General features: G+C 43.2%; 1 protein-coding gene across 1 annotated transcript; it reads right to left on the bottom strand.

Moving 5' to 3' along the window:
- Positions 1-1,142: 1,142 nt before the first annotated feature.
- On the bottom strand, positions 1,143-22,418 carry ppp1r14bb (protein phosphatase 1, regulatory (inhibitor) subunit 14Bb). Its single transcript, XM_026161726.1, has 4 exons — positions 21,741-22,418; positions 1,759-1,842; positions 1,640-1,672; positions 1,143-1,510 (listed from the first exon to the last, which is right to left on the bottom strand). Exons 1-4 carry the CDS (start codon positions 21,939-21,941, stop codon positions 1,442-1,444), a joined length of 387 nt encoding a protein of 128 aa, XP_026017511.1. The 5' UTR covers positions 21,942-22,418; the 3' UTR covers positions 1,143-1,441.
- Positions 22,419-27,819: the final 5,401 nt, after the last annotated feature.

Below are 27,819 nucleotides of genomic sequence, written 5' to 3'. Positions count from 1 at the left end.
GGTTTAGTCTAATGTTTTAGAAAAAAGGAGAAATTGTGAGAATGAGATGGAAGGGTTAGGGGCAGTGATTTAAAAAAAGGCAGCTTTGTTTTGGGACCCCTTGTTGGACTGTCAGTGTGTGTCCGTGTGACAAAAAAATGCATCCAGGAAACAAAAACAGAACCCCCCCAACCCCCAAACGAAACAGGAACCAGTCCTATACTAAAAATCTAATCTGTCATACAGAACAGCAGAATATACAGGCCCAAAAACACTCCTATGACAAATGTTGCTGTACATTATGTAGCAACACACACGTAGCATTTAGCGACACAGACATACGTTTGTATGTGCAGCGGCTTCTGAGGAGCCTCTCGTGACTGTTCTACGCATTTGAGGAAAAAGAAACTTTCTACTTTGACATCCAGCCTAAAGAGAACTTGCTTCCAAAGGATCAGTGTTTTTAAGCCCGTGACCACCAAAAACAAGCCAGTGACCCTTTCCAGGCTTCAAATTTCCCCTCTTTGCCGTGCTAAAGATACACTATAAATTATTCTTTGTGGTTCCGATTTTTCTTCCCCTCAAAATGACATAGTGCAGACTTCTCAAACACACAAAAACACATATGCGCACACACGCACAAAAAAAAAAGACAGTCTCTAAATGCACCACTGCAGCAATGCCTCTGATTGAGGGGGATAACTAGCAAAAGACTGTACTGATCCCCGAAAGAGTTAATTAAAAAAAACTAAAGTGAAGCCCTCAAATTGAACCGGGAAGTATGGAAAGAATTATAATGGGCGGCTGGGTCAACTTTAAAACCCTCAAAAACAGCAACGTAAAGATTGGTGAGACAGAAGCGAGTTGATTGGCTTCTTCCTTCCTCTAACCCTCCTCCTCGTTCACCCTTCCGCTGTCTTTTTGGCATCTGCGCTCTCTCGTTCTTCTTCTCGATCTCGGTCACTCTGCTCGCAGTAATTAGGGGACTCGTCTCCTCTTCCTCCTCAGACAGATGGAAGATGGTGTAGGAGTGGGTGGGGAGGAAGTAGAGCTGGATGGGAACGGGTAGCAGAGCCAAAAAAAGAAAAAAAAAAGGTGGAGAGAGGGGTAGGAGTAGGAAAAGAGGAGGAAGGAGAATGCCTGGATTAAGACCAATGAGTCGCTTTTGAATTAATTCACTCTTTAATTTGTCTTTTTTCTCCCCTTCTTGGCTGATGGTTTTTATGAAGAAAGTCCAACAACATGACAACAAAAGAGAAAAGCGACATATGGGGCTGGATCCAGGCAACAACAAGAGAGGGTCTAACTAGAAGCAGAAACAAGTTGCAACATTTCATGAACTTTAATGGAAGAAAACAGACAAAAAAGATTTTTAAAAAAATAGCGTGAGCTGTGGTAGGAAGACGAGAGGTGAGGGCTGAGGTGGAGGGGAATATGTCGGATGGAGGGAGGAAGGATGCCATCATTTCTTCTGAGGCGTGGAGAGCTTCTGCATCCCTCGGATCTTGTCGAGCAGCTCTGAGACGAAGTCCTACGGGGAGAGGGCAAGGACAGAAACACATGCGGGGACTCAGAATGACAAATATGCACATCAGAAACGTTCACTTGAAGAGGCAGAGGGAGTTTATGAGCAGGGGAGTGAAGAAGGACTGTGTTTTACCTCAGTAGGTTTAAAACAGTCAACCAGCAAATCCTACAAAACAGGGAAAAACAGGATGAAATAACTGCTGTTTTCAGCCATCTTTCATGCTCTGAAACAGGTGCGCACGTGTGTCCTACCTTGACCCTGGCTGCCCGTTCAACATCACTGGGCATGTCGAGCAGTTCATCCACATCTATCTCCAGCTCAGGGATGGCCTCTTCCTATAGCACATGTAACAAAAGAAGGAGAGAAGCAGAGCACCATCAGAGACCAAACATCCACCAGGCTTCCTTATAAAAATGCTAGAGAACCTCTTTCCACGAACACATGGAAAGAAATCCTCATCCTGTCTATTCTTAGTGCCTGTGTTTATATTATGTGGTTGTCTGCAAATAGACCAGCAAGCGTAAGCATTTCTCTCTCTGTATGACGTGGTACAGTTATTGATGAGTGTCCGGCTGTGGACACTAGAGGGCGGCGTGCTTCCATCAGCCCAAAGCACATGGCAGAGAGAGACAAAGAGAGAAGAAAAACAGCACAGACAGGTTTCATTTTTTTTTTTTTTAAATCTTCTTGAATGAAAAAATAGTTTATTTTCAAGGTTGGAAAACTAAAAAAATAAAAGAATTAATAATCTGGTTAAAAGCTGTGCTTAGTTGCTGTTACACAGAGAGCAATGATACCGTTTGGGGGCTAGAAGCACCAGTGCGAAGGTATTTTACTTTTTGCCACACAAAATTATTAAAATGAATGGACTGACGTTTGTAGTTGGCTTTCATCCCACGAGTTACACGAGGAGACAGGGGTGCTCGTCTACCAGCTATTTAGCTCAGTTTAGCAAAAACACAGCGAGGAGGAGGTGGCATCTCATGTGTCCACTGTGTCAAGATTCACAAAGGCGAGGCGCTGCAGTGTTTTATTGTCTGTGGAGAGGGCCGAGCTAGCTCATTTCCCATCATTTCTCAGGTTTACGTGGGCAAAACAAAGCTATCCATCCATCTATAGCTTGGATGTTTGAGATCGAGTAAGAACAGGTGCATGTCCTAAAGCTGACACCTGAGAAGAAAGACAGTTACAGACACAGGATCCAGACGAGTTCCTGTTTCTAACAGGTCTTTAAAGAGTCCTCCTTCAAATCTGTTGTGCAAAACTGGAAACATTTATTTTAGAATAATTACTATTTACAGACAGCTCATTACTGAAAGCTAGGGTGCTAACTGCTGATGGCCACCCATGTTGTATTCATGTAAAAACCAGTTGAAAGTGGGAAATCTGCTCCTTTGAATCGGTAATTTTTACAGCTGCATTCACATTTAGAATACTTGTACTTTAAAGTAAAGTAACACATAAATTAAAATACACATTTATACACCTAATATAAGCCAATCAGTCATCGCCCAGCTTCATCAGGCTCACACCTAACGTCGAATTAGTCTTCAGGATAAAGAAAGCAGTTCGCGGCGAGTTCATCTTCGTCTCAGTTTCTCCTTATCCAATCAATTCTTTCTTCCGATTAATCTGTCGCACTATTAAAAAGCTTTATTAGTCCCCGTCTCTCCATCTGCCTCGCTCGCACACACTGGCTCAGTGTGCTCCAGCCAAGCTCTTCACCGCTGGCGACAAGAACACAGGCACGCACACTCGTACAAACACTCTGTGCCCCCCCCGAGCTCTTTTGCAGCTCAATTGCTGCCCCTATATTCATGTCGTTCTCTAGGAATCTCTCCCTCGCTCTCGTCCTCCCCCTCGGTTAGAGTTGCCCACACCAGCTGTCTCTGCACCTGCCTGACTGCCCCTTATCCCGTCACACAAAACACACACAAGTCAGTCAGACGCACAACCACACATGGACAGGCAAAACATGCTGTGTGGGCACATTAACAAAGCGGTAGGTTTTCTTTTGGCAGTGAAAATGGCTCAACGTCCCGCACACACCTTGCACACACCGATTAAAGAATTATAGGAAGGGCATTAATAAGTCTGAGCTGAAGTGCGCGTGTGTGTGTGTGTGTGTATAAAAAGGGGCTGTATAAGGATTTAATTTGGGGCAGTCTGTGTGTGTGAGATAGAGACTGTAGGTGACAGCTAGACTTACTGTCAGCAGAGCAACACAACCGCACACACACTGACACACAGACCAGCATGCAGATATCCTGCAAGCACCAGTGCAGACAGACACACACACACACACACACACACACACACACACACACATACATAAAGGTCTGACACAAAGACTGATCTGCACAACATGTGGCCCCCATGTGCTTCTAAATGAGTCTTTTCTTTTCCTCCCTTTTTGTTAACTCTGTATCTGTGTGAGACACTCGTGAGGTGAGCGTAAAGGACGAGGTGGAGAAAAGCATAAATGTTTCATACGGCTTAATGGAAAAAGATTTAACAGACGCTGTTAAATCTGAGAGGGGAGGGGGGGAGGGAACGCCGAGAGGAAGGAAGGTAAGAGGTTAAGGAGCATATCGAGACGAGGGAGCAGCTGAGTGGAGCAGACTGAAAGAGAGAAGCCGAGGAGGGAGAGAGAAGGAGTGAGGGAGATGTTGAAAAACGCCGGAAGACAGGCTTCTGAGAGGAGACACAAAGAAAGCGGGGAATCACGAGGGAGGATTTCCAAAACAATCCTCCAGACTGACTTACTGAACTAGTCTGGAGGTTTTTGTTTTTTTACTGCTGGCTGCAGAAGATGTGGAGTGGAATAAAAGCTGATTACAAGATATTGACAAGCACTGAAGGTTTATAAACAAAGCAGAGCAGAGAAGAGTGCAGGTAAAGGAAGGAGGGCCTGCTTTATTCTGACGAGCCTTCAGAAGAGCATCAATACTCGTGGGTACCTGCAGCTCTAACATGTTGTTCCAAAGTCTCCTACAGGTTCATGCACTCGGATACGATCAGTGTTGGGGAGTAACGGAATACATGTACCGCCGTTACGTATTTAAAATACAAAATATGAGTAACTGTATTCCGTTACAGTTACCGTTTAAAAAGGTGGTATTCAGAATACAGTTACTTTGTTGAAATAAATGGATTACACTGCGGTACTTTCCTGTTTCATTTTGTCGCGGGTCAGGACTGTTTGGGTTTTGTTTGACAGCTACGTTCTGTTGTTCCAGGCGGCAGCGTTACGGTTGCCATGGTTACAGGGCGACACGCTCTCTCTCTGCGGCTGTGTGTTTCCTGGGTGAGAGAGCGCCTTTTCCTTGTTGTTGTGCTAAGCTAACAGGCAGAATGCTACAAGCATAGCTCTAAAGAATGTTGCATCATGGGCAGTGTAGTCCGTGTTGCAGGGAGAATGGACTGTCATACACGTTATGGGTCTGTGAGCGCGAGGAGGGAGAAAAAGGCGAGTGGAAAGGTACGAGTTGTCGTCGAGGAAAAACGGGAGCTGGAAACATGTAAATATAATAATAACCACTGCAGCCAAGAAGAGTGCCTGACGAGCCCAGTTGTAAGTAAGCTATTAAGACTCGACTGTACACCGTGTTCGTGTTTTCCTCCGAAACATTAAGCAGCCTTTCAACTCCTCTCTCTGTCTCTCGCAAGAAAAGTTGACCCACACAACAAAGTAAAGCTATTTTTTGGCTACAAGCCGACAGGGACCCCGCCGTATCAGTCAGAGGTCCCTTTACTACAGTTCGGAGTCGCGGACCTTCAGTAATAGTAATAAATCACACAGCAATAATACATTCACGTTGCTGTAAAAAGCATGATAATATATTAAGTAATCCAAAGTATTCAGAATACGTTACTGTCATTGAGTAACGTAACGGAATACGTTACAGAATACATTTTAGGGCATGTATTCTGTAATGGAATACATTTTAAAAGTAACCTTCCCAACACTGGATACGATGTACAACTAACACGCAACAGCAACATAACTCAACAAGCGATGTTTCCAGGATATTTTTAAAGAGGAAGTCAAAAAATATTTCAGAATAAAAATCCACCTGAGAAACATAGACAGGTACTGCCCCATGACACTATAGTGGGCAACTGGTGGAAATGGAGTTAGGAAACGGCAGGCTTGGACCACTTTGAGGCAAATGAGGGGGGTCCAGTTTTCAAAACGTAAAAATAGCTTTCAATTTATTTCCTTTAACATCATATACTGTAGTAGGGCTGTGCTACCCTAGACCTCCCTTTAGCCACACCCCTACTTGCCACCCATATCACCAGCATCACTGGGGAAAACACCGCAAACACGTGGTTCTTGAAACTTAATTACACTCTTCCTGACAAGCTCGCGAATATGAGTCCCACGAGGTGAAACGAGAGAGACGCAGATCATCTGGAGGCTTCCTTCACAACGCAACGAGATGTGACAGTATGAGGCTACCTCACTGGAAAAAAAACGTACCACGCACACTCGCATAAACACGACCTACAAGTGGGTCAGTGTCCTTGTATTATAACAACAAAAAGGCCCGTCATTGCTACTGGAAATACAGCGGGTGAAATAATGACACGGCAGCAAAAGCAGATGCTAGTCGATGTCTTATCGACGTGGAAAGCTTCACGTCGGTGTAGATGTTTATCACGGGCTTGTTTGACAACTTCATGCATAAAGTAACTGATTCCTTTGATAGGATGTGGGCAAACTGAGAGCGGAAAGAAACAACAACAAAGAAGACAGAGTGATTATGTATCACTGAAAATGTAAAGACGTAGGCAGAACAGACAGCCACTTTTGCTCTTCTAGTGCCTCAGTAACAAACCAGGATAAAAATAACCGGGGATGGCCAACAGCCCATTCTGCTACAAAACACACAAACAATGTTTTTGGCCGCGTATGATACGGGAAAGAGAGACAGACGGAAAAAGGAAGTTGAAAACAGAGGCTGGGATGGAGGAAGGAGGGAAGGGAAGAAGTAGGAAAAGTAGGCCGCGTGGCAGTAAACAATGACACCCGCTGCAGTTTCTTTGCGACCTGTCTGGCAAACGCACACTTTATGCATCCATCACAAGGTAATAAATCAGACTAAATCGCACTGTATATTTGCATTAAGAGAGTGGCACTCCATTAAAACTATTACCCTGACTTGGCATGGTGACACAGGTATAAAACGTGTGTGTGAATGCTGACAGTGATGAGTTCCAGGCACTCGTGTTGGCGATGAGAGCACGGCCGCTGAAATGCTTTCACTGCTACTGTGTGTTTTGGTTGTCACAGATGAGAGGAGATGGTATCCATACCCTCAGATCTGCACTGCTAACGGAGCAGCTTTAGTTAATAAGGATCAACTGGGCAAGATGAAGCAGAAACTCTGGGCTTGAAAAGCCAAAAAATGCAAAATATAGGTGGGATATGATGTGCAAGGTGCTTTTACTGAATCCGACGTGCAAATGTTTTACAGCCAGGAGCATTATTACTGTTATATTCCTACAGAACAGGAAGATTGCTGAGCATACATGTAATGGCTAAACCCGAATTTCTGTTAAATGTAAATTTCTCTCTATGTAAACAGCAACAGGTATGATATTTTCAATTATTTATCACAGTAATTGCTCTATTATCAGAAACAGACTGTGTTTAATTGTCAACTTGATCCCATTCAGCTGCTCTCTGATAGCGTGACTGTCTTACGGGAACATTCGTGGCAGGTTTGTTGGTATGTTTGACAATCTCATTATGCACAAAAAAAAAAAAAAAAGTGAGATAACTTTATTTCATTGGAGAAAACAGATACCAACTGTGCTAAATTGTAATAAGTTTTTGTAATACTCAGCATATGCAAAATACTAAAAGTCACAATAATATTGGATTGTGATTGAAGTTTTGTGATAATATTGTATCATGTGGTGTCTGATGCTTCCCACCTCTAACAATAAAACCACAGGAGGTGAATGCTTTTATGATTCACCAGTTTATTACACATTAAGGCTTCCAGTTCTGCATTATTGGGGGTGCGGTTGCTTTAAATGGCAGGTAGTTGAAGGTCTATGGTCTAGTTCTGGTTACTGTATCTATATGTTAATAGAAGACTGTCGATTATATGGATGCCCTTTTCTAGTCACTCTTTTAAGCATTAGCTGATCCACTTTTAGCTTCAATAAAAATAAATGGTGGCAGCCACAATGCTAAACTTCAAGCCTTAAAATGCAAGTTCACAAAACAATGGGTGATGTCATCTTTTGTCTTTTAGTCTATTGTGAAGCGCTAGGAGTAAAATGGCTGAAACCCGGTATTGTTCGACACCATCATTGTTATGGATAATGACTGAAGCTTAATTACTAAATTATATTTAACTGTGGATCTACGGAAGTGGGTTTGCCAGGCAACCACAGCTCACAGAGCACCACACATGCACTGGTGAGTACAACTTCAAACTCTCATATTGTATGCATGTGCGGGCGTGTGTGTAAAACAAACACTGCAGGATTAAGCAAGGAAGGATATGCAATAGAACTGGGGTCTAACGAATATCAAACACAGAAAGTATAACACAGAAACTAGGGATAAAAACACTCTTTGCTCCCAGAGCATAACATTAGGTTCCTGGGAAATGACAAATCGTCAAGTGGAGAATTTAAGGTTATCCTGGCAGATAATGGGGAAGTAAATGCGGATAATTCCAGTGTGTCGATCTGGCCATTGCAACATGACTAACTGGCCTATTCAGAAACAAGGCCGCAACCGGCGTTAGTACAGCCTTACTTACAAAAGAAGAGAAAACAAGCAAGCTAAAAAGTTGCCTGGAAGCTGTCTTGAGGTGGTAATTCATGACACCCTTGTGACCGATCTGGTAATTTTGTCTAGGGTCATCTGATTACTACAAACAGACGCACGCAGACAGGATGAGGCCAGGATCTGAAGAGCGGAAAAACACTGGGCTTCAACCTGCTTCCTGCCTTACTCTCTCCCGCCGTCCGTTTATCTTTACGTCTCCTTTGATGCCCTTCCCCTCGAGTTGGTATCACCGCTCTGCCCTGCTCTCACACAGAGAGAGTCACCCTTGGCGCGTTTGTAATTGGCCAGTTCGTAGCATTCGGGCCATCTTGCTGTGGGCATGAAACCACTTATGAGAGAAAGAGAGAGGAGGGAGTCAACAAGAGGTCAGCGAGGGTGTACTGAGGGGTGGGTGGGGTGGTTAGGGATGCATTGTGTCAGTCATCGCCTGCTCCTTTCCATCTCCCTACTATCTGAGTCTGTCTCACCCTTATGGTTGCTTATCAGGAATCTCCAGGTCTAACAATAACAAGAACAGTACTATAGTCAACTTCCTTTTTAGGATCGCCGCTCTTGCACCAAAAAAAACAAAAAAAACAAAACACACACACACAAAGCTTTCCATCTGAGGGTCTCTTCTTTACCACAAAGGCAGCCAACCACTTCCTGTTTGAGCATGTGACCTTGGGAGATATTGGGGGAAGGGAAGGTGTAGAGATATCTGTTGGAAGTTTCTATGCTGGGTATCCCTTAGACTTTAAAGAGGGCAAACTCACAAACACAAGTCTGTTTGTGTCTGTCCACTTAATTTAAGTACTGAGTGGCTGTTGTAATGAATGTGTGGCCTCACACATGACTGCTGAACTATAAACCACAGCAGTCCCTAATCGATGCAAAATACTTAACCCAGCCTAAGATCTCGAAAGTGTGTGTTATTGTGCACTTTCCCGTGCGTGCCTGATTTTCATCTCTATTGCGGGTCTAATCAGTTGGATGTACTTCCTCTCAGGAAGAAAATGATGTCCTGTTTTGAATCATATGAAAAGCAGAAAGAAAGAGCTGCAGGCAGCACAGATCAACTGAAGCCTGTTTATAACCCAGCCTGCCAGGACACAGACTAGATTATATTATTTCATCAGTCGGGTTTGCTTTGCTCTTCCTCGCCCCGTGTAGAAGTTTGCAAACAGGGAAGTGCAGTTTCCTCCTCCCGATAAAGGACAGTATCACAAAGAGAATAAATGTAAAAAAAACAAAAAAAACAAAACTTTAACGCTTCGCTGCATGCATCTCTAGGAAGCAAGGACACATGTAGCTTCTTAATGATACTGTTCTATAAAAACTCTAAAAACAACACGCAGCCCTCATTTAGCACGCACTACCAGCGCCTCCATCTGCTTTAACTCTGCAGCCCTGTCAGCCTTTTCCTGCTATCTCACTACAGATAAAATGCAAACGGATCTGTCATGCAAAGTAAAAAGAAGCAGAGCCTCCAGAGTCTGGTGGTAGAGATGTGGGCATGCTAATGTGAGTCCCGGTGCTGTGTGGGTTGTTTCAGATTTTTTTTGCAGGAGGAAGCCAAACCAAACGGGCTCCGAGTGCACAGAACAAATCCTCACATGAAGCCAAGAAACATTCATCGCTATAATTAGGACTTCGGCACAGCAGTATTCACTGTAACTGCAATTAGGTAACAGAGGTCGCATTAACAGAAAGACAGACAGATACTGTAGTATGGAATAAAGAGCGGGAAGGGAATGGCTATAAAACGTGGATCGTACCATTTAGCTTTCACATAAGGAATATTTTCCTGTATATCGTCGCTTGTAACATGCCTGCAAACTAATCTGTATTTTTGTCCACTATCATAATTTGACAAGCGGATTGTGATAGCGTGTCAAAACTAACACCCAGCCAACCTTTGGTTCAACTGTAAAGCTCTCATTTTAGACTAAACACCCACGCACACACACCAAAAAAAAAAAAATCTATTTGTACAGTGAATGTGCAGAAGGTCATCCAAACCTGACCCCCCAAAAGCTGCCCATAGTCATGTCTGATCGCTGTTCGGTTGAATGATTCCCCCGTCAGCTTGTTTGGCCTGACTGAAACGGTTCAGTGGTTTCTGTGTGTTGACTGAACACGTCTGTGTTGCGGTTTTTCCAGGGAGACAGTCTGCTGGACCCTCGGGGTCACAACCAGCCCCGGGTAGACTTGTATTGGTAACTATGCTGCCGTGTAACCCTTTCTAACGACTACACGAGGGCACAGTTTGTCACTGCTGTTTAGATCTACTGCCTTACAAATCAAACCTCTTTTATAATAATAACATAAAAAAAAACCACCCAAATAATTACATCAATGCTCATCTGCTTAACGCAGTGCATCAGGAGTGATTTAACCTGTGGATTCATGAATCTGCTCACACTAATACATCAAGTGTTTAAGTGCCTTTTCGATATAGGAGCAGGAATCGCAGAGTAACACATGACTCAATGCTGTCACAGTAGGTTGCCCGTGACTGCTTTGTGTTACCGTCGTTATATCTAAAGCTACAGAAACATTAACGTTGCCTAAAAATAGAAAACATCACAGTAAGTGCAGTGCACGGACTCTGGTTAGGCAGTATAATGTTAACGATAGCATGCAAAAGAGGCTGATTGACCAACTGTCAAATCAGCATTACTATCAAGAGGGAAGTGTTACTTGCGGTGTTAAAAAATTATGCAAATTTAAGCTTCATCTGTCAGCTAGGTAGAAATAAAAAAAAAGAAAATATGAGAAAGCTGACAGTTTGGGAATGACAGGAAGTTCATAAATAACCTTTCAACTTTCAAATGCAATTTTCACGCAGCTTCTCTCTGTCACAACACACAAAGATCATCCATCTCTCCTCTTCAGCTTTGACTAATTACTAAATCCCTCATCAGAAGTAAGGGAACCGAAAACTCTCAAGTGCCCACCTCTCTGCTGCACTGAGCACGGTCCCGTATAAACCCATGGATACTAGGAGAGTCCCTGCTCTGTGTGTGCGTACAAGTGTCAAACAAAAATACACACAACTCTTCAACCAGGCGAAAGAGTCACTACCACAACGACGGGACTAAAAGAGGAGATTATGCGCAGATTAAAATAAGAATGCATACAAACAAGGATTACAGCAGATTATCATTATGTCACTGTTGGCAAGTACTACTAACAAAACTAAAGGGCTTTGAATTTACTTGCTCATTTGCCATGTCATTCACTGAGTAACTTGTTCTTTTTTTTTGTTTTAGTTTGTAGCACAATGAGTACACTTCAAAGTCACGGAGGTCCAGTTTAAATATCCGCCCCTCTTCTGCAGTTTTAATTCACTTTTGCTCACGAGCTGCTGTGTTTATCTGCAAAGCCTCTCGATTCATTGCCCCAATATTGAGATATAATCCATATGGATATCAAAGTGAGCTGCGGAACATTATTATTCTTTTATGCAGATCAGTCATCAGAGTCTCTGACCTCTCAAACGCTGCCAACAGAGTGGGTAATCTAATCAGCTAATGCTTTGGTTCATTTCCATATTCAATCAGATACAGGAGAAAAACTCACAACGCAGGCGATTCCAACAGATTATCGCAGCAGAACCAAAAACAAACAGACTGAAACTGCAAAAACTAGGAGCTGTATCGCTGTATCTCCACTTTTGTCTTACTTAACAAGGACGTCTTACTGTACAACTCTGTGACCTCTCGCTGCATCCTGAGTGACTGTAATAACCAGAGACGCACTAAGATGAAACATTAGAGGAAAGAATGAGTAAGAGGCAGACGCCAAAGCTGTCGCTCTGACTGTCCGCTGCACAGCCTGATGCTCTTTAGTCAGCAGCTTGAAAGACGCTTTTGCTTACCGAGTGAAACACACAATGTTTGTCTCCAGATTGTCACGTCAAGATTGTGTTACTCTGACCATATCAGTTTCAGAACGTACAGAAAGCAACGTCAACCAAGCAAACTTTTACTCTGTTGCCTCAAAAGGAGCTTGTTTCTATTCTGGGTTTAATAATGTCACAGACAGGTGCCCATAACTGCAACTATAAGTCACTACATGTATTTGTTCTTCTACTACTTTTAACTGTTGTTGCATGTCAGGTGTTAGAATGAGTAACCTAAACAGGTGAGCACTGAATAATGATCTATGAGCATCAAAGGAATCCAACCAAATATGGCCGTCTCCCTTCCTGGTTAATAAGCAACTTGTAAACACACTGACCAAATATGGTCTGTTGTTCCTTCCTGCTGAAGCAAACTCCAACAAAAAGCACACACTAAGGTAATATACTATAGAAACACCAATATGTGCATCTGAATTTTGCCATTATGTAATAATAATGTAACAGAAATGACTGATAACACCATCTCTCTGTTTTCCCTGTCTGTCGATCCGAGCGCACATCTTTGCTTCATTCGTTCCCAAAGACATCCGAACCAGAGCCCATCTCGTCACAGACCTGTCCTCCAGATTATCGCAAGTGTTCGAGTTTCACAGCGGTGACATCACAGAGGAAGTCAGGACGACACCTGCGGTCTGACCTTGGCAGAAATCACTAGCCGCCTGCCTGAGACTGACAACAGGTCAGGAGGTGTCAGGTAATGTCGACACGGTGCAACCACAAGCCCAAGCCTCACACATGAAGCGCTCCTGCACAGTCGGATACTGGCATGAAACAGGCACGTGCATGCACATTATGCACATACACCGTCAGCGACGGTGAATAATAAAGCTTCTTCTGCGCTGCCGAACAACAGCTCAAAAGGCGTCTGCTCTAACGCACCTCCCGGGATTAAAAAACCCTCCTGAGTGGATCTGCGTTACCTCACTCAACCTGTGCACGGAGAAACCTCATGAGGATTCTGGCTCCAAACAAATCATCCAATGCCAGGCCCAGCCCCTGCTGTTAAATGTTAGAGCAGTGTCTTGGTTGTGCCATTGTTTTAATACAGTTTCAGCGCGGAGGCCAATAAACGCACATCACCCCCGCAAAAAAATAAAAAGGCACTATTGTAAAAACAACACTCTGGAGCCACATACAGCAATAACAGAGGTCTGTGCACCATCACCATTATGCTCACTTTAAAAAAAAAGCCTCCTCAAGGGTGCAAGAGCTTTCACAAAACAGCTACAGACTTAAGAGGCTATAAGTGCAAGCAGCAGTTTAGTAAGGACCAATAGGAGCAAAGTGTCTGATACTGCACACTGGAGATCATTTAAAATAAAGTGCAGGAAAGTCAACGTGTGCTTCATTATTAAGACGTTAACTGCTTGAGTAGCCTATTTAGATATGCCTATTAAATACAATCTGAAACACAATCACTTGTATAGCACAAAGACGTTCATGGAAAACGATCTTACATCTTTTTATGTTGTTTCACGACAATAAACAAGCAACTGGTTGGTAAAATCCAACCTATATTACCTATGCTTAAGGGTTTAAATGTTGAAGAGGTGTTAGTCAGTATGCAGAGGCTACTCTAGCTGACACGTGCTAACAAGATGCTTAGAAATCTTTGGCATACTGATTAAATTACATGGTAAAGATATTCTTTGAAGTTTGTATCTAAAAGGGAGCTACTGTGCTTCCCCGCCATCCTTCATATTTACCCTAATACAGTTTAAACATGGCCAAAGTTTTAAGAAATGAGGCATGTGCAAATAATCCCTGCGATCCAAAAGTTTAGGCTACTCTAATCACTGCATTTTAGACAGTTTTTTCTCCTCTTTTCTCTGGATGATGTCAGTGAGAGCATACATATCTAATATGGTCATCCCAAGTGCTCCACCTACATGCTGTTCAAACCTTCTGTTGGCAAGTGTCACAAATCATAAGAAAGTTCAGAGGGAGGGGGAAGGGAGCCGAAACAGCTCGTTTCGCACAGTGGCTGAACACAGGAACTGCATCAAGGCTCAGTATGAGATAATTCAAGATGATTTTGAACTGTAAAATCCCACAAGAACAAAAATACTGAACTGGAAACACACATAATAGTTCTCTTAGTTGGGGGAACAACGATGGCTACGTGAGCGCTGAAGAAAAAAAGATGTCGCTTAGAAGCGCGGGCACTAAAGTCGCTGTAACTTCAACAGTATTTAGATTTCTTAGTCACACTGTTGTTGCAGTCCTGTCTGAGTTAACTGTGATAACTCAACTCTCACCTGAACCTCAGAGACACTGAGAAGACAAGCAGATAACATTCAAAGGACATTCTTCATAACAAAAACTATACTTTACATCTATTACACAAATACAGTCAGGGTATTACACACACACACACACACACACACACACACACACACACACACACACACACACACACACACACACACACACACACACAATTCTTATAAGACCCAATTTGTTGAGAAACTGAGATAAACAGGGTTTTTTTCTTCAAAGGGAAAGTGGTAAGTAATCTGGTTATTTTTTCCACACACAGTTTGTCTCACACTTCCTGTGACAACATATAAACATTCCTCTAAATGACTCACATCCCTTGTTCTTTTCCCTCCATTCCTCTCCTCCTTCATCCACGCCTCGTTCGGTTTTCTCAACTTCCTTCCGACCGTACTCACCCACTAACCAAAACACACGTTTAATCTCCCTCACTCACAATATTCTTTGCATTCTTCCACCTCTCCAACTCTGCTGATTTGTTCCTTTGCCGTTTTAAAAACATCCACAGAGTCAGTCAGTGGGTCAGGCTACGGCACACGCTGACTCACCTCATATCCGCTAGGAAAAGCAGAGTCTCCTCAACATGTAGAACCAGGTGTGACGTATAAGTAGATGTGTGTATGTCCGTCTCTGTGCAGATGTGTGTGCACGTGAGCACTGGTGTGGGAGAGTGGGCACAATGACACAGTGGAGTCTTTCATTCATGCTGTGTAACAACCACTCTTTGTAGTCACTCTCTTGCACAGAGTGAAACAGGGTAATGCTGATTGGTATTCAAACCTTACAAGTTAACAGTGTAAGAAAATGTTTGATGCTACTCTTTGGGTGTGTTTGTGTGCACGAGTGCGTTTCCTTTTACAGTCGGAAGTCAGTCAAAGAGGCCGAATTAATCCGTGACTGGAAAAGCTATAAAAGAGGTTGGCTTTCCCTGACAAGTGTTCTCCTGCAGACACACACACACACAGGCGCACGCACGGGCATACACACACACTTTTTTGTGTATTTCTGGAACTAACTCCAACCTTCACTTCTCACTTTTTTTCACGTTCGAGACCACAACACGCTCAAAGTGAAAATTAGCTAACAAAATAAGGAAATAATAAACAAAGAAAACATAGCTAATAATATGTATTTGTGATACAATATATACAATTTCTGTGCTCAATAAAGCACGAGGTTATTTAAATGTCTGTACATCTATATTAAAATTTTAGAGGTACTTTTATTTTGAAGGGCACACAAACACCAGTGATTCCTGTATTTCAGAAAGTGCGATTTCTTTTCATGTAAATGCATTTCAACTTTGACTTTACCTATTTAAAGAAAAAGGGAAACAGGAAGAACTGAAACTATTGTGGTGAGTTAAGTGTCAGCTGGTAGCATTTCCTTTTTTGTTGTTCACTTTTATGTGAAGAGAGTCACATGTGACTTGTTTATTTCCGAGTATTTTCGCTTTACAGTTTACACAGAGTCATTACCTTGAACGCATGGAACTGGAACACTTTAATATTTTTTGCATGCATCCCTTTTAATTAAAGGGATGCGCTCTTTTTCTAGCGTGCACCACAACACATAATCTACATGTTGTTTGCAAGCAGAGGCAAATCTGCCTAAAATTGCCTAATGTTACATTTCATCAGACTGAGCTAGAAAAACTGCATGCTCGAGCATGACTTCAAAATTATTTTCATCTGATATAGTCAGATTTAAGGACTGAGCAGGTTGACTGGTAGTCAGCTAATAGGCTTACAAGCGACAAACTAAAACCAGATGCTTTTAAAGGGTGTGTATGCTCCACTCGCTCGCATCACTTGATAGAAGTGATAAATGTGGCCCTGGGCTGTGCAGTATAAGCAATAATAAACATAAAAGCAGAATATAAAAACTCAGAACCCTCCTCTCTGATTCATAAGCATTACCTTAGGACTTACATAAACTCATTTCCTGCTTCCCAGCACTTTTAATTTGGAGTGACTGCAGGCACTGCTGTTTTAGTGCCTGACAAACCCATCTAAACTGCAGTGAGACTACAAACCATTGCTTTTTGTCAGTGTATACATCATGCAGTAGCAGTGGATACATGTTCCAAAAGCACTTTCTCATTCTCCAGCTTCCCTGCCCACTCCTACTACATTTTCCTTCTCCGTTTGCCATCCCCTCTACTTTTTTTCCCCTTCTCTTCCCCCGTTTATTGCATTCCTGCTCACCAATCCTGCCTCTGTTCCCGCTAGTATTCCCATCTGTATTTGTGTGTGTGTGAGTGTGTGTTTGTATCTGTGTGGCCAGCCACGTAGGACCCTGCAGTTTGGGGGTTGGTCCGCCCACTCGCTCCAGTGTTAACCATGTAACGACTGGTCAGCCACGCTGTGATTTAAAGGGATAACGCCGCAAAAGGAGAGAAAATGAGTCTTTATTGACAAATAAAATGTTAACAGGCCAGTTACCATGGAAATGATAGCAAAGCTGGAGTGAAATTTGATTATTTTACTAAAAGCGGGGCTGTGGACCTTCTTGGTGTTCCCACTCTTTTCTTTTCCCCGGAGTACGCTCAAACTCACTTAGCACTATATACACAAAGCCATTAATAGAGTGAAGACTCGGTAACAACTGAGAAAGTGTAGACCATGTTTAAAACCACCAACGTTTGAAGAAACACTCCTCGACACCCTAACTTTTACTCCCAGTGAAGGGTTTGTACTTTCAGACTGCCACAGTTTAAAATATAAACTGTGTGACGGGGGTGTTATGGGATTTGGAGGCACTGTTGCAGCTGTTGCCACCCTTTCCCCCGCTTTGGACATACCATCATAGCCCTCACCACATGGCCTCTAGGTCCGCTTTATCAACTGAATCTGATATTATCCAGAGAAGTTTAACTGACTTTAACCTGCATGATGCTTTAAATTGTTGTGTTTCAGTTAATGTTAGCCAAACTTCTTTAACCATTAGTCTTACCCAGCTGTTGATATTTCTCTTCTAACTTTAATGCACTTTCAGTGCTCTGTTCTACGTTTGTCTGATTACAAAACATTGAATTATTTCAAGTTCTGTCTTGTTTTGGGCCTAGGTAGCTTTTTTCAGTACTCCACGCACCAACACACATCACTCCATAGTTGTTTTAGGTGGGTTGAGGCATATATTGATGCTACAACGATCAACCAGTGTCACTGACATTAATATAGTCCACTGCTCTCTAATAAGTGTTAAGGACGTGCACACGTTCGTCCATAATATTTTTATTTTATTAGGAATTAGATGAAAATTTTGCAGTAAAGCACAAGTGGAAAAGACAGCCATGTTTCCTCTTCAAACATTTGCTAATCAACCATGAAACTAGCTGGTTAAATTTAAATCGACTACAAATAAACCAGATGTGAATTTTATTTATTATTATTATCATCATTAAAGAAACTGCAATTGGTGTCTTTTACTGGCAGACCATAGCATCACCACCGGCGTGTGCTATCAATCATTGGTGGACCAATTAGCTCCATTTTTTCCCAGTTTATTGTTACAGAAAAAGTAACAATAAAGCTGAAATGTTTACAAAGTAACCCTAACCCCTTCGACATTTTATTAATCTGCTTTTCATAGGTGGCCAGGCAATATTAGCAAATGTTAACTGCTCCATTGGTAAGCATGTATGAAGGTTTAAATATTACTGAGGAAATTTCTTAGCAACACATATTTATAGCTCGGCAGTTACAGTAAAAACAGGTGACTGCTGTCAAAGTAGCACATGTAAAAGCTGATAATGTAACTATTTTTCTATATCATCATTTATTTATCTTGGGAATCTCCTTGAGATTAAAAATGTCTTTTCTAAAAGCGACCTGGAGAAGAAGGCAGGAGATAATTGAAGATAACCACACAAAATGCAACTGGGGCTCATTACAACTAAGCGAACACAACATCCAGAACATGCGTAATAAAAGATCAACGTCAAAAACAGCTGCAAATCAAACTAGTATCAAACAGATGGTCCTGCCTTTGGAAGGCTGCACGTGCCTATAAAATACAAGCGTCTTAAAGCGAAAGCTGAGCAGCGTAACATTAGCATATGCCACACCTCCCAGAGACGTTGGCCACATACTGGCGTCTCTTCCTAGTCTAGTAATCAACAGCAAACAGTCAAAAGTTTTGTCAAGCAAAAATCCCCAAACACTGAATCATGTGGTTAATTTATAACCTCACTGGCGGGGAAATAGTCACTTGTTTCATCATTTCATTTTCAATTAAAGAAAGTAAAGATGTGTGACTGCTGTCCTTATAGCTTCAGTCTGAGTAAAACAGATGACGTCACAGTCTTTTCCTGTAGCCGCTTGCAAATGCAAAAATGTGTATTAGTAGCCATGTTTGGGAGGGACTGCGCTATTGGGTAACAAAACCAGGGAGTACTTCTTGGGCAAAGCAAATGCCACATTAACATCGGCTGCAGGTATTCACCAAAGCCCTGTGAATATCATGCAAGAATGAAAAACACAGACTTTTCTTCATACAGGATTTAATTTGACTAAACGGGCGCCCCTTTTTCCACAGTGTGGTTAACCAACATAAACATTTAACAAGGCTTGTTGCCATGGAATCATACTAAGGCTCAGCTCCTCTCTATTACCCATAGCAACTTTAACTGATAGGCTGACTAAGCGGCTGGATGAATATCTGACAGACTGGCTGGCAGCAATGACTGGCTGATTGCTTGTAGCATGTTTAAAGGGATTATGTTAATGGGAAAATAGCTCATAATGAATTCCCTGCTGAACAAACTCCACGCTGTTTTATTAAAAGTCGAAATGGGCATAAATAAAAAGGAGGAGGAGGAGAGGGGAGGTTGATTGATAGGACATAATGATGGGTGAAAGGCAAAATGCGGATTATAGGAAATAGGAGGCACAGCGAGGTTAGGGTAAAAGAAGAAAATCCCAAGCATGCTCTCTGCCTTTGTCAGTGAAGAGGGTTCTCCCCGTGTCCGCTCTGCTCCCTGACCGGCTAAAGCTGCCTCTCCAGTTACACTGCTTAGCAGCACGTGCTTCACATCTACCCATCTAAATGAGCCCAATGTGTTTCCATCAGTGAACCGACTGTAAATTAATCTCTTTGTTGTCTAACAGCCTAGACAGGGACTCGATTAGGACAATGAAAAGAGAGGAATTCAGTGGACGAAAGCCAAAAATAAGCATCGTCATTAGAGACGAACGATGGATGTGCGTCCAGAAATGTGAACTAAATCATTTATGTCCCATTTAAGTGACTGTAACACGATCTGCCTGTGACCTGAGCGTAATAAATCTCCACCGAGCTCAGGTTTTACTATGAACAACAACAGATAAAGTCAGTGTGCATCCATTTGTGTATTTTTTGGACCCCACTTACAGCTGAAAAGCAGACTAACTGTGAATCATCAGGGCATTAAAACATGCATGACTGAGCGGATTAGGGGATGAAAGATGGACTGGGATAAGCGAATGAAGGAGTGAATCACAGAAAGACAAATAGGTGTTACTAACTTTGAACAGACTGTCTGGGTATCGGTCGCAGTGATCCACGTAATAGTGGCCAAATAATGGATTAAAAATTAAGGCGATTCTAAGCCACAAAAACCACTTTGTTTTAATTATAAAAGTAACACTAGACCAAAGTGCTGAAAAGCTTTACCCCTGAGCTCATTTGTTCAGACTTTTTGGACTCTGCGATGACTACACATAACATATTAATCCGTTATTGGCAGACAATCAAAGCAAATTGATTTTAAAATCCCGTCTAGGTCCGTTAATCACCTCAGCGGGCTTTGGTAACTTTGTAGTGTCAGGATATCCCGGCCACAGTGTGCATCATGAGAGATCCTCTGTTAACAGGATGAGATAATGTAGTGGAAACAAAGGTGTGCTGGACTATCTGGTTTTCTGACATCAAATGAATAACAGACTCGTCTATTTATGGCTTTCCCTGAGTGCATTTATCTTCATGGTTAACTGGGGCTTAGTATAATATCTATTTAGAGTCATGTATTCCCAGAAGAATGGATTTTTGGCTTCCAGTTGTAAACAGCCAGACGCCTTTCGCTCACTTGAGTCTTAATGGCTAAACAACCATTACAGCGACATTATGCAATGGTGGAGAAGCTTCAGTAATACAAACTATAAAAAGAACCAGTTTTCCTGGTTTAAAAAAGTCTGGAAGGGAACTTCTGAATCCGCCTACTACACCTCTTACCCATCCTCTTGCTAGCTACTACTAGGAATTCTGCAAACCTGTTAAGTCCCTGTATTCCTCACACCAGGAATAGAATGTGGGTCAATGCCAGCTCAGTGAGCTGACATGAGCTTACCAACTACTGCCGCCAAGAGCTACACCACAGCTGCCGGCAAGTTACATTATAACTCTCCATGTGACACCATGACCGCAGGTTTGATATATACATGGTTACACTCAGGCATCGCTAAGGCCAGGGAAATCATTAAAATGGTCCTCCATGATGGGATATTTGACCAACCAGACATTTTCATCTCATCTGTCTCTGGTTTACCATCACTATTTGTGCCTGATCAAACTCGTTTTGCCTTACTTAAAAAGTTGTAGGACAAAATAAACTTTATTGTCTGAATGACAATAAAATTGGGTGGATAAAAACCAGAGACTGCTGGTCAAAAATAAGTTTTCCCTCTGTTTTATTCTTATAAACTGGTGGCTTTTATTTATTCAAAGTAAAACTGTCCCCAAAAAGCAGCTACACGGTTTATTTCACACCAAAGGCATGAAATAGGAGAATTGGCGCTACTTCCGGTCGGACATTAATAGCGGATTAAATTAATTCACAGGTGTGCTTTAAATCCGCTTCAGCCAATCAGAACAAAGAGCAGCGGCCGTCGATTTCGCGACGAGGCTATAAAAGTGCATGTGCTACTTATAGCCCTACATGTGGGTGAGAACATGAAGTTTGCCCACATGGCTGATTTAATAAATGTATGACATTAATCTGTGAGGCTCTTCCTTATTTTACATACTGATCCACATGTGTCCGTGATACTCTGGGCTATAGAACAAGCGGAGCTAGGCCAAAAGCACCGACAAAGGGCCCGTTAATGTTTCTTTATCAACAGTTTGCCTTTGGATTAGACAGACACACAGACTTTCCCCCGTTACGCTACACCGCGGAGCCCTATTACTTAACAGAGCCGCCTAATCGATACCTTCGATCGGTTTGGAGGCCGGTTATTGTTTGGGGTCTTTACCTCACAGTCGTAGAGGTCCGTTAGCTGGTCGATAATCCACTCCTCCAGGTTCAGTCTCTTCCTCAGCTCTTTGCGGTCATATTTGACGGTAACGCGTCCCTGCTTCCGAACTGGTGTCTCCGGCTCCTCCGTGGTACCGGCCGGTGTCTGGAAATATACCCGGGGTTGAGGGCTCGTCTCCGGGCTTGTTACAGCTGCCATTGTCGCCTGGTTTGGGAAAGAGAAAAAATGCCCCCGGAGCTACAGAAGTGTGAAGTGAGCGACAGAAAGAAGGCAGAAAACGGTCTGTGGACGTGCGGCTCGTCGCTTTTCCGCAACGAAAAATCCCGGCTGGTGAATTTGTGACTTGGAAAAAAATCCCCCGAAGAAGAAGAAGGACGGACGATGGACCTGATGCTTTTGTTGTCAAAAATCGCTCAAAGGGACATTCGCAGCGGCTGCTCGCTTCCACCACACAAAGGGGACCGACGGCCACGGAGAAACGTAAAGGCTAACCGGCTTACTGGGCTATTTACAGCATGCAAACTCCGCTTATATAAAAAGAGACGGCAGAAGAAGCAGAGCCGGCCTCAACTCTTCATTCAGTACAAAGAGAAATCACACGTCTCTCTCTCTCCCCCTCTATCTCTCTTTCTCTCTGTCCCCACGAGGAGTGCGTGCGCGCTCTCTGACCGGACTCGAGCGCATCCGACGTACCAGGGGAAAAAAAACAAAAAAAAAAAGCGGATAAAGAAAAGAGACGTTAATTACCATACGCTTTCAAAAGCAGCCAACTTTTTAAACTTTATTTCTTTTCCTTTTAAAACGTATTTCCCAACTTTACCACGTGACCACCCATCCCCCGGAGTCCACATTCCTTTTATTAAATCGCTTCAAAATGCCCGTATAAGTGCTCCTCACAATTTCAAAGACTTATGTTATTTACCCACGTGATCTGTTAAGATTTCTCCCACAGCCCAACTTTTGACAACCTGTTTGCCCTTTTTTAAATCGCCTGTTCTCCATCGTTGTGTGCATTCTCAGTAGGGTAGGGACACATGCATTGTGTTGAACCAATACAAAAAAACATTCACACAAATGTATTTTTTTCCCTTCAAACACTTCCTTTTTCAGTTTCTTCACAACTGTTAGAATATCTCCTCTAGAATCTGTGAAATCTAGGCTATATGGGTACATTTTCACGCCTACACCTCACTCTTTGTGAAAATAAGAAGCTTTTATTTCACAACACGCAAATTATAATTGTATCCCATGTTTGCAAAATGCACTTTCTCCCCCTTGCAAGAGTGCAATCAGTGCCACGGGCAAAACGCAGCTGGATCTTCTTGTTTGCTTTTGCAATTTAACTTCATCTCTGATCAACTTGGTGAATGTGATCCACGAATAGGAACGCAGTGCAGTCAGATTTCTTCACAGTGTGCCCATTGTGCCGTAACAGCAGGGAACCCTACACCCTGGCTAGGCTGCTTAATAACAAGAGTTTTAATAATAACAGGAGCGCGAAGTGAAAGGGGGAGGTAAGGAGAGGGAGAGCGAATTCATAATGTCTCCGGCTTGCTCTGTTGGTGTGACTATGGGGGTGTTCACATCTGTCAACATGTTCACATCAGTGTGTTTATGTGCGTGCGTGTGTGTGCAGCTATTTTACAGACAGCCATGGCAACGAGACGTAGAAAAACCTGAATTATTCAGCGAGCATGTCTGAAACTTACAGTTGAGTAAGCACAGGCAGGCCCGTACACGCTCGTGTACGGTACACACACTAACATGAACATCCATGTGCGCTTACATGTGAAAAACACCAGTCACTTTTATAGAAGGAAACAATAGAGCTACAACAGGTCAAAGAGCAAAATCCATTTCCAAACTATCTGTGTGCGTGAGCGCCAGTACACCAGCTAACTGGAGTTGTAGAAGCTGGCTGGGAAATATGGCTTTTTATGACTTCCAGTTAAACAGACCAGTGGAGATGGAGGTCAGCATGACGTAGTATGTAATGTTACAGCTCTGCCTGCACTGGTGAGAGTGAAAAGTGTGACAAATATGTTAAAACCTTATATATTCGGCCTACAAATCTCAAACTTGCAAAGATCAGGAGCTTCTGAAATGAGAGGAAAGTGTGGAAAATTATGGCCTGTGGATGTGTGTGTGTTTCACAGTGGATCCCAGATTTGTTGTCCAACACTATTTATTATTATTTTGTCACGTCCAGTCCATGGCTGCACAACCTCCAAACCTGAAGTACACGTGCTACTTGAGTATTTTAGTTTTTCCTTAACTTTATACTAATTCTATTCTAATTCAGTAAATTAAATGTAATTTTTCACTTTATTGCAGTTTTGTCTCCTTTAGTTACTTTTCTGTTTTACATTAAAAACATGACAGGAACTAATAACAAGCATACAAACCAAGCTGGTGGATTTAAACTTGGTTTGCGTCCTGAATTTGACCTGGTTGTTCATTAGTTTGCAGCTAAAAGATTAAAGGCTGATGTCTTTACATTTTCCTACCTTCACAGTTCCCGATACTGATGCTCTGTATTAAAAGTCTCATAAGGTCAATATCTGATACAACTCAGAGAATATATGCATATACTCTGGTGATAAAAAATAAGTACATAGATAAATCCACTGTATGTTTCCATGCAGGACTACAAATTAATGACATGCTGCAACGTTTTAGCTGAAACTATACTTATTTAGTCAGAAATTCACCCAGAAAGGCAGTGCCATCTGCTTTGTTTCTTTGTTTCTTTGTTTACTGCCGTTTTGACGAGCCATCAGGCAGCCTTCACACCTCCAACGGCCCCAACAATAGAGACACTTTGGACACTCATTCCCCCACCTCTCCCCCCTCCATAGAGCCATCACCACCATCAAACACTTCACCTACAACACCCCCCTCCTCACCCCACACAAAGGAGGATTTCACACCACCTCCTCCCACCACAACTCTTCATATTCATGAAGCAGATGTGAGGAAGCAGTTTAAGAATCTGAATGCTTGAAAAGCTCCCGGCCCAGACGGTGTGTCTCCTGCCACCCTCAGACACTGTGCAAACGAGCTGGCCCCAGTGTTTTCTGGCATTTTCAACTCCTCACTGCAGGCATGTCATGCGCCTGCCTGCTTCAAGTCCTCTACCATAATCCCTGTCCCCAAGAAACCTAGGATCACTGGACTAAATGACTACAGACCTGTGGCTCTGACATCTGTGGTCATCAAGTCATTTGAGCGCCTGGTTCTCTCCTATCTCAAGACCCTCACGGCCCCCCTCCTGGACCCCCTGCAGTTTGCATACAGAGCCAACAGGTCTGTAGATGACGCCATCAACATGGCTCTACACTTCATCCTGCAGCATCTGGACTCCCCAGGAACCTACGCCAGGATCCTGTTTGTGGACTTCAGCTCTGCCTTCAACACCATCCTTCCAGACCATCTCCGAGGCAAGCTTTCCCAGATGAATGTGCCTGATCCCATCTGCCGGTGGATCACTGACTTCCTGACGGACAGGAAGCAGCATGTGAGGCTGGGAAAGAATGTCTCGGACTCCCGGACCATCAGCACCGGCTCCCCTCAGGGCTGTGTTCTTTCTCCTCTGCTCTTCTCCCTGTATACTAACTGCTGCACCTCCACCCACCAGTCTGTCAAGCTAATCAAGTTTGCAGATGACACCACCGTTATTGGACTCATCTCGGACGGGGATGAGTCTGCCTACAGGAGGGAGGTTGAACGTTTGGGGTCCTGGTGCAGCCACAACAAGCTGGTGCTGAATGCCCAGAAGACAGTGGAGATTATTGTGGAAGCACACAGCCCCACTCCCCACCATCATCCTGACTGACTCCCCCATCACCTCTGTGGACTCATTCCGCTTCCTGGGTACCACCATCACCCAGGACCTGAAGTGGGAGCCCACCATCACCTCCGTCATCAAGAAAGCCCAGCAGAGGATGTACTTCCTGAGGCAGCTGAAGAAATTCAACCTGCCAACACGGACGATGATGCAATTCTACACTGCAATCATCGAGTCCATCCTCACCTCCTCCATCACCGTGTGGTACACTGGAGCCACTATCAGGGACAAACAGAGACTGCAGCGTGTTGTGCGCTCTGCTGAGAAGGTGATTGGCTGCAGACTCCCATCTCTGCAGGACCTGTACACCTCCAGGACACTGGGGCGTGCAGCTCGGATCTCAGCTGACCCTTCTCACCCTGGACACAGTCTGTTTGACCTGCTCCCCTCAGGCAGGAGGCTCCGGTCCATTCGCACCAGAACCTCTCGCCATAAGAACAGTTTCTTCCCCTCTGCTGTTGGACACATGAACAATAACCATATGACTGTCCCCGCCACTAACACATGACCCTACGCTGTGTTCACTGCATCATTCCATGTTTGGCACTGATCACCACCTGCACTCATGTATATATCTATCTACTTAGCACTTTTAATTCTTATTCTTATTTTTTTTTCTCATGTCTATTTAAGCGTTATTTATGACAGTATGTTTGCACTAAGCACCGCAGCAATTTCCTAATGTTGTAAACCTGCTCAACATTTGGCAATAAAACCCTTTCTGATTCTGATTCTGATTCTGAAAGAGGACATCCACGTGGGGGAGCTGTTGACGTGCTCTTTCCTGTGTGGTCAGCTTTGTGATGCAACACAGAGACAGACACAGGGAGAAACTCTCTGGTTAAGAAGACTTATTTGTTTTAATGCACATGTCCCAGACCAGCTCCTTTGGGTTTACTAACTGCCTGAATAAATAAATATTCGACAAAAAAGGTGCTTTTCTATTTATTTCAATAACTGCCGCAATTTTGTGGAGTAGTCTTGCTCTCTTTTCCCTTTTCTCTCTCCGCCAAAGTAATAAATCAAAGCAGAACCTTGCAACCTCTACTGTATGCTGTGTACACAGTGTTGACTCACCTGTGCAAATACGCCTGTGCTTAACACAGGCTACTGTGATTGAGGTGTGCACAGGTAGGTATCAGCCCTGTATCCTCTTAACAAGTGAGGCATAGCTGGATCTAGTACGTCCACATTCCTAATTATTGCACAATCAATCTTGCAATGAACAAAAAGAGACAGTAGTGTTGCTGTGCAGCCACTAGATGGCATCATAAGATCAGATCGCAGTTGTAAATGGGCTTCGCGATCAGTAATCTATAATAAATGAGTGGATTCCCCCATAGGGAGCTCTTGGGGGCATTGGGGAGCTCTCATCTCATTTGGAAAGAGTAGACTCAAATGAATGGAGCTGCACCACAGGTAAATCAAAGTTCTTGTAATGTGAATCTGCATTATGTCTGAATGCCTCTTGGGGTGTTGGGGGGCGGGACTGTAATCAGCACATCGCCTACACGCCCACATGATAGCTTTTCTCGAGAACACATTGACAATAACCCCGCGGTGTGGTGGAGACAGATGGGTCCGGCCTCCAGTGAACCGTCAGCATCTTCAGGCCAAAATCTCTGCTACACTGTTAACAGTAATCTGATCAAGTTTTCTCTGCTACCGTTGACTGAGTCAGGCCTTTCCCATTAAAGCTAGTCTGTGCACTGTATATGCTTCTGTGCGGAGAGACAGTGAATATGCCTGTGTGTCTTTGCACAATGTGTCTTTGTGAGTTCTTTGCTTTGCGTTGGAGAGAAAGATCTGGCTGTTACTAGACTGAGAGGGGAAAAGATCTGGGTGGTGGTGGTGGGGTCTTCCCGTTCTCCACATCTCTTCTATGCGTCCCTTATTTTGTTCCTGTTGCCTTTTTTTGGTCTCTTTTCTTAACCCTCTTTATCAGGAAGCTATTTTGATCATCTTTCACTTTCTTTATTTTCCTTCTCTCTAAATATTCAACTTTGCTTTCTTTTGTTTAACTGTGGGTAAACCAAACAGTAAGGAAGAATAAAGATTTCGACTTCCTTGTTGCATGAAAACTAAATGCCTGAGCGTGATTAGATCTCGGACTCACTGCAGTTACGTTTCCAGTCAATGCGCACTATTTCTGCGCCTTCCTTTTCACGCTTCTTAGCAAATGATACTTCCTTGTGCTTTGCCTGTCCTCCTTTGCATAATTTCCTTTAT

Source organism: Astatotilapia calliptera, chromosome 3 (assembly GCF_900246225.1).
Source record: "Astatotilapia calliptera chromosome 3, fAstCal1.2, whole genome shotgun sequence".
Lineage (NCBI taxonomy): Eukaryota > Metazoa > Chordata > Actinopteri > Cichliformes > Cichlidae > Astatotilapia > Astatotilapia calliptera.
Note: the sequence above shows the minus strand (reverse complement) of the source record. Positions and strands in the feature narration are given on the sequence as shown.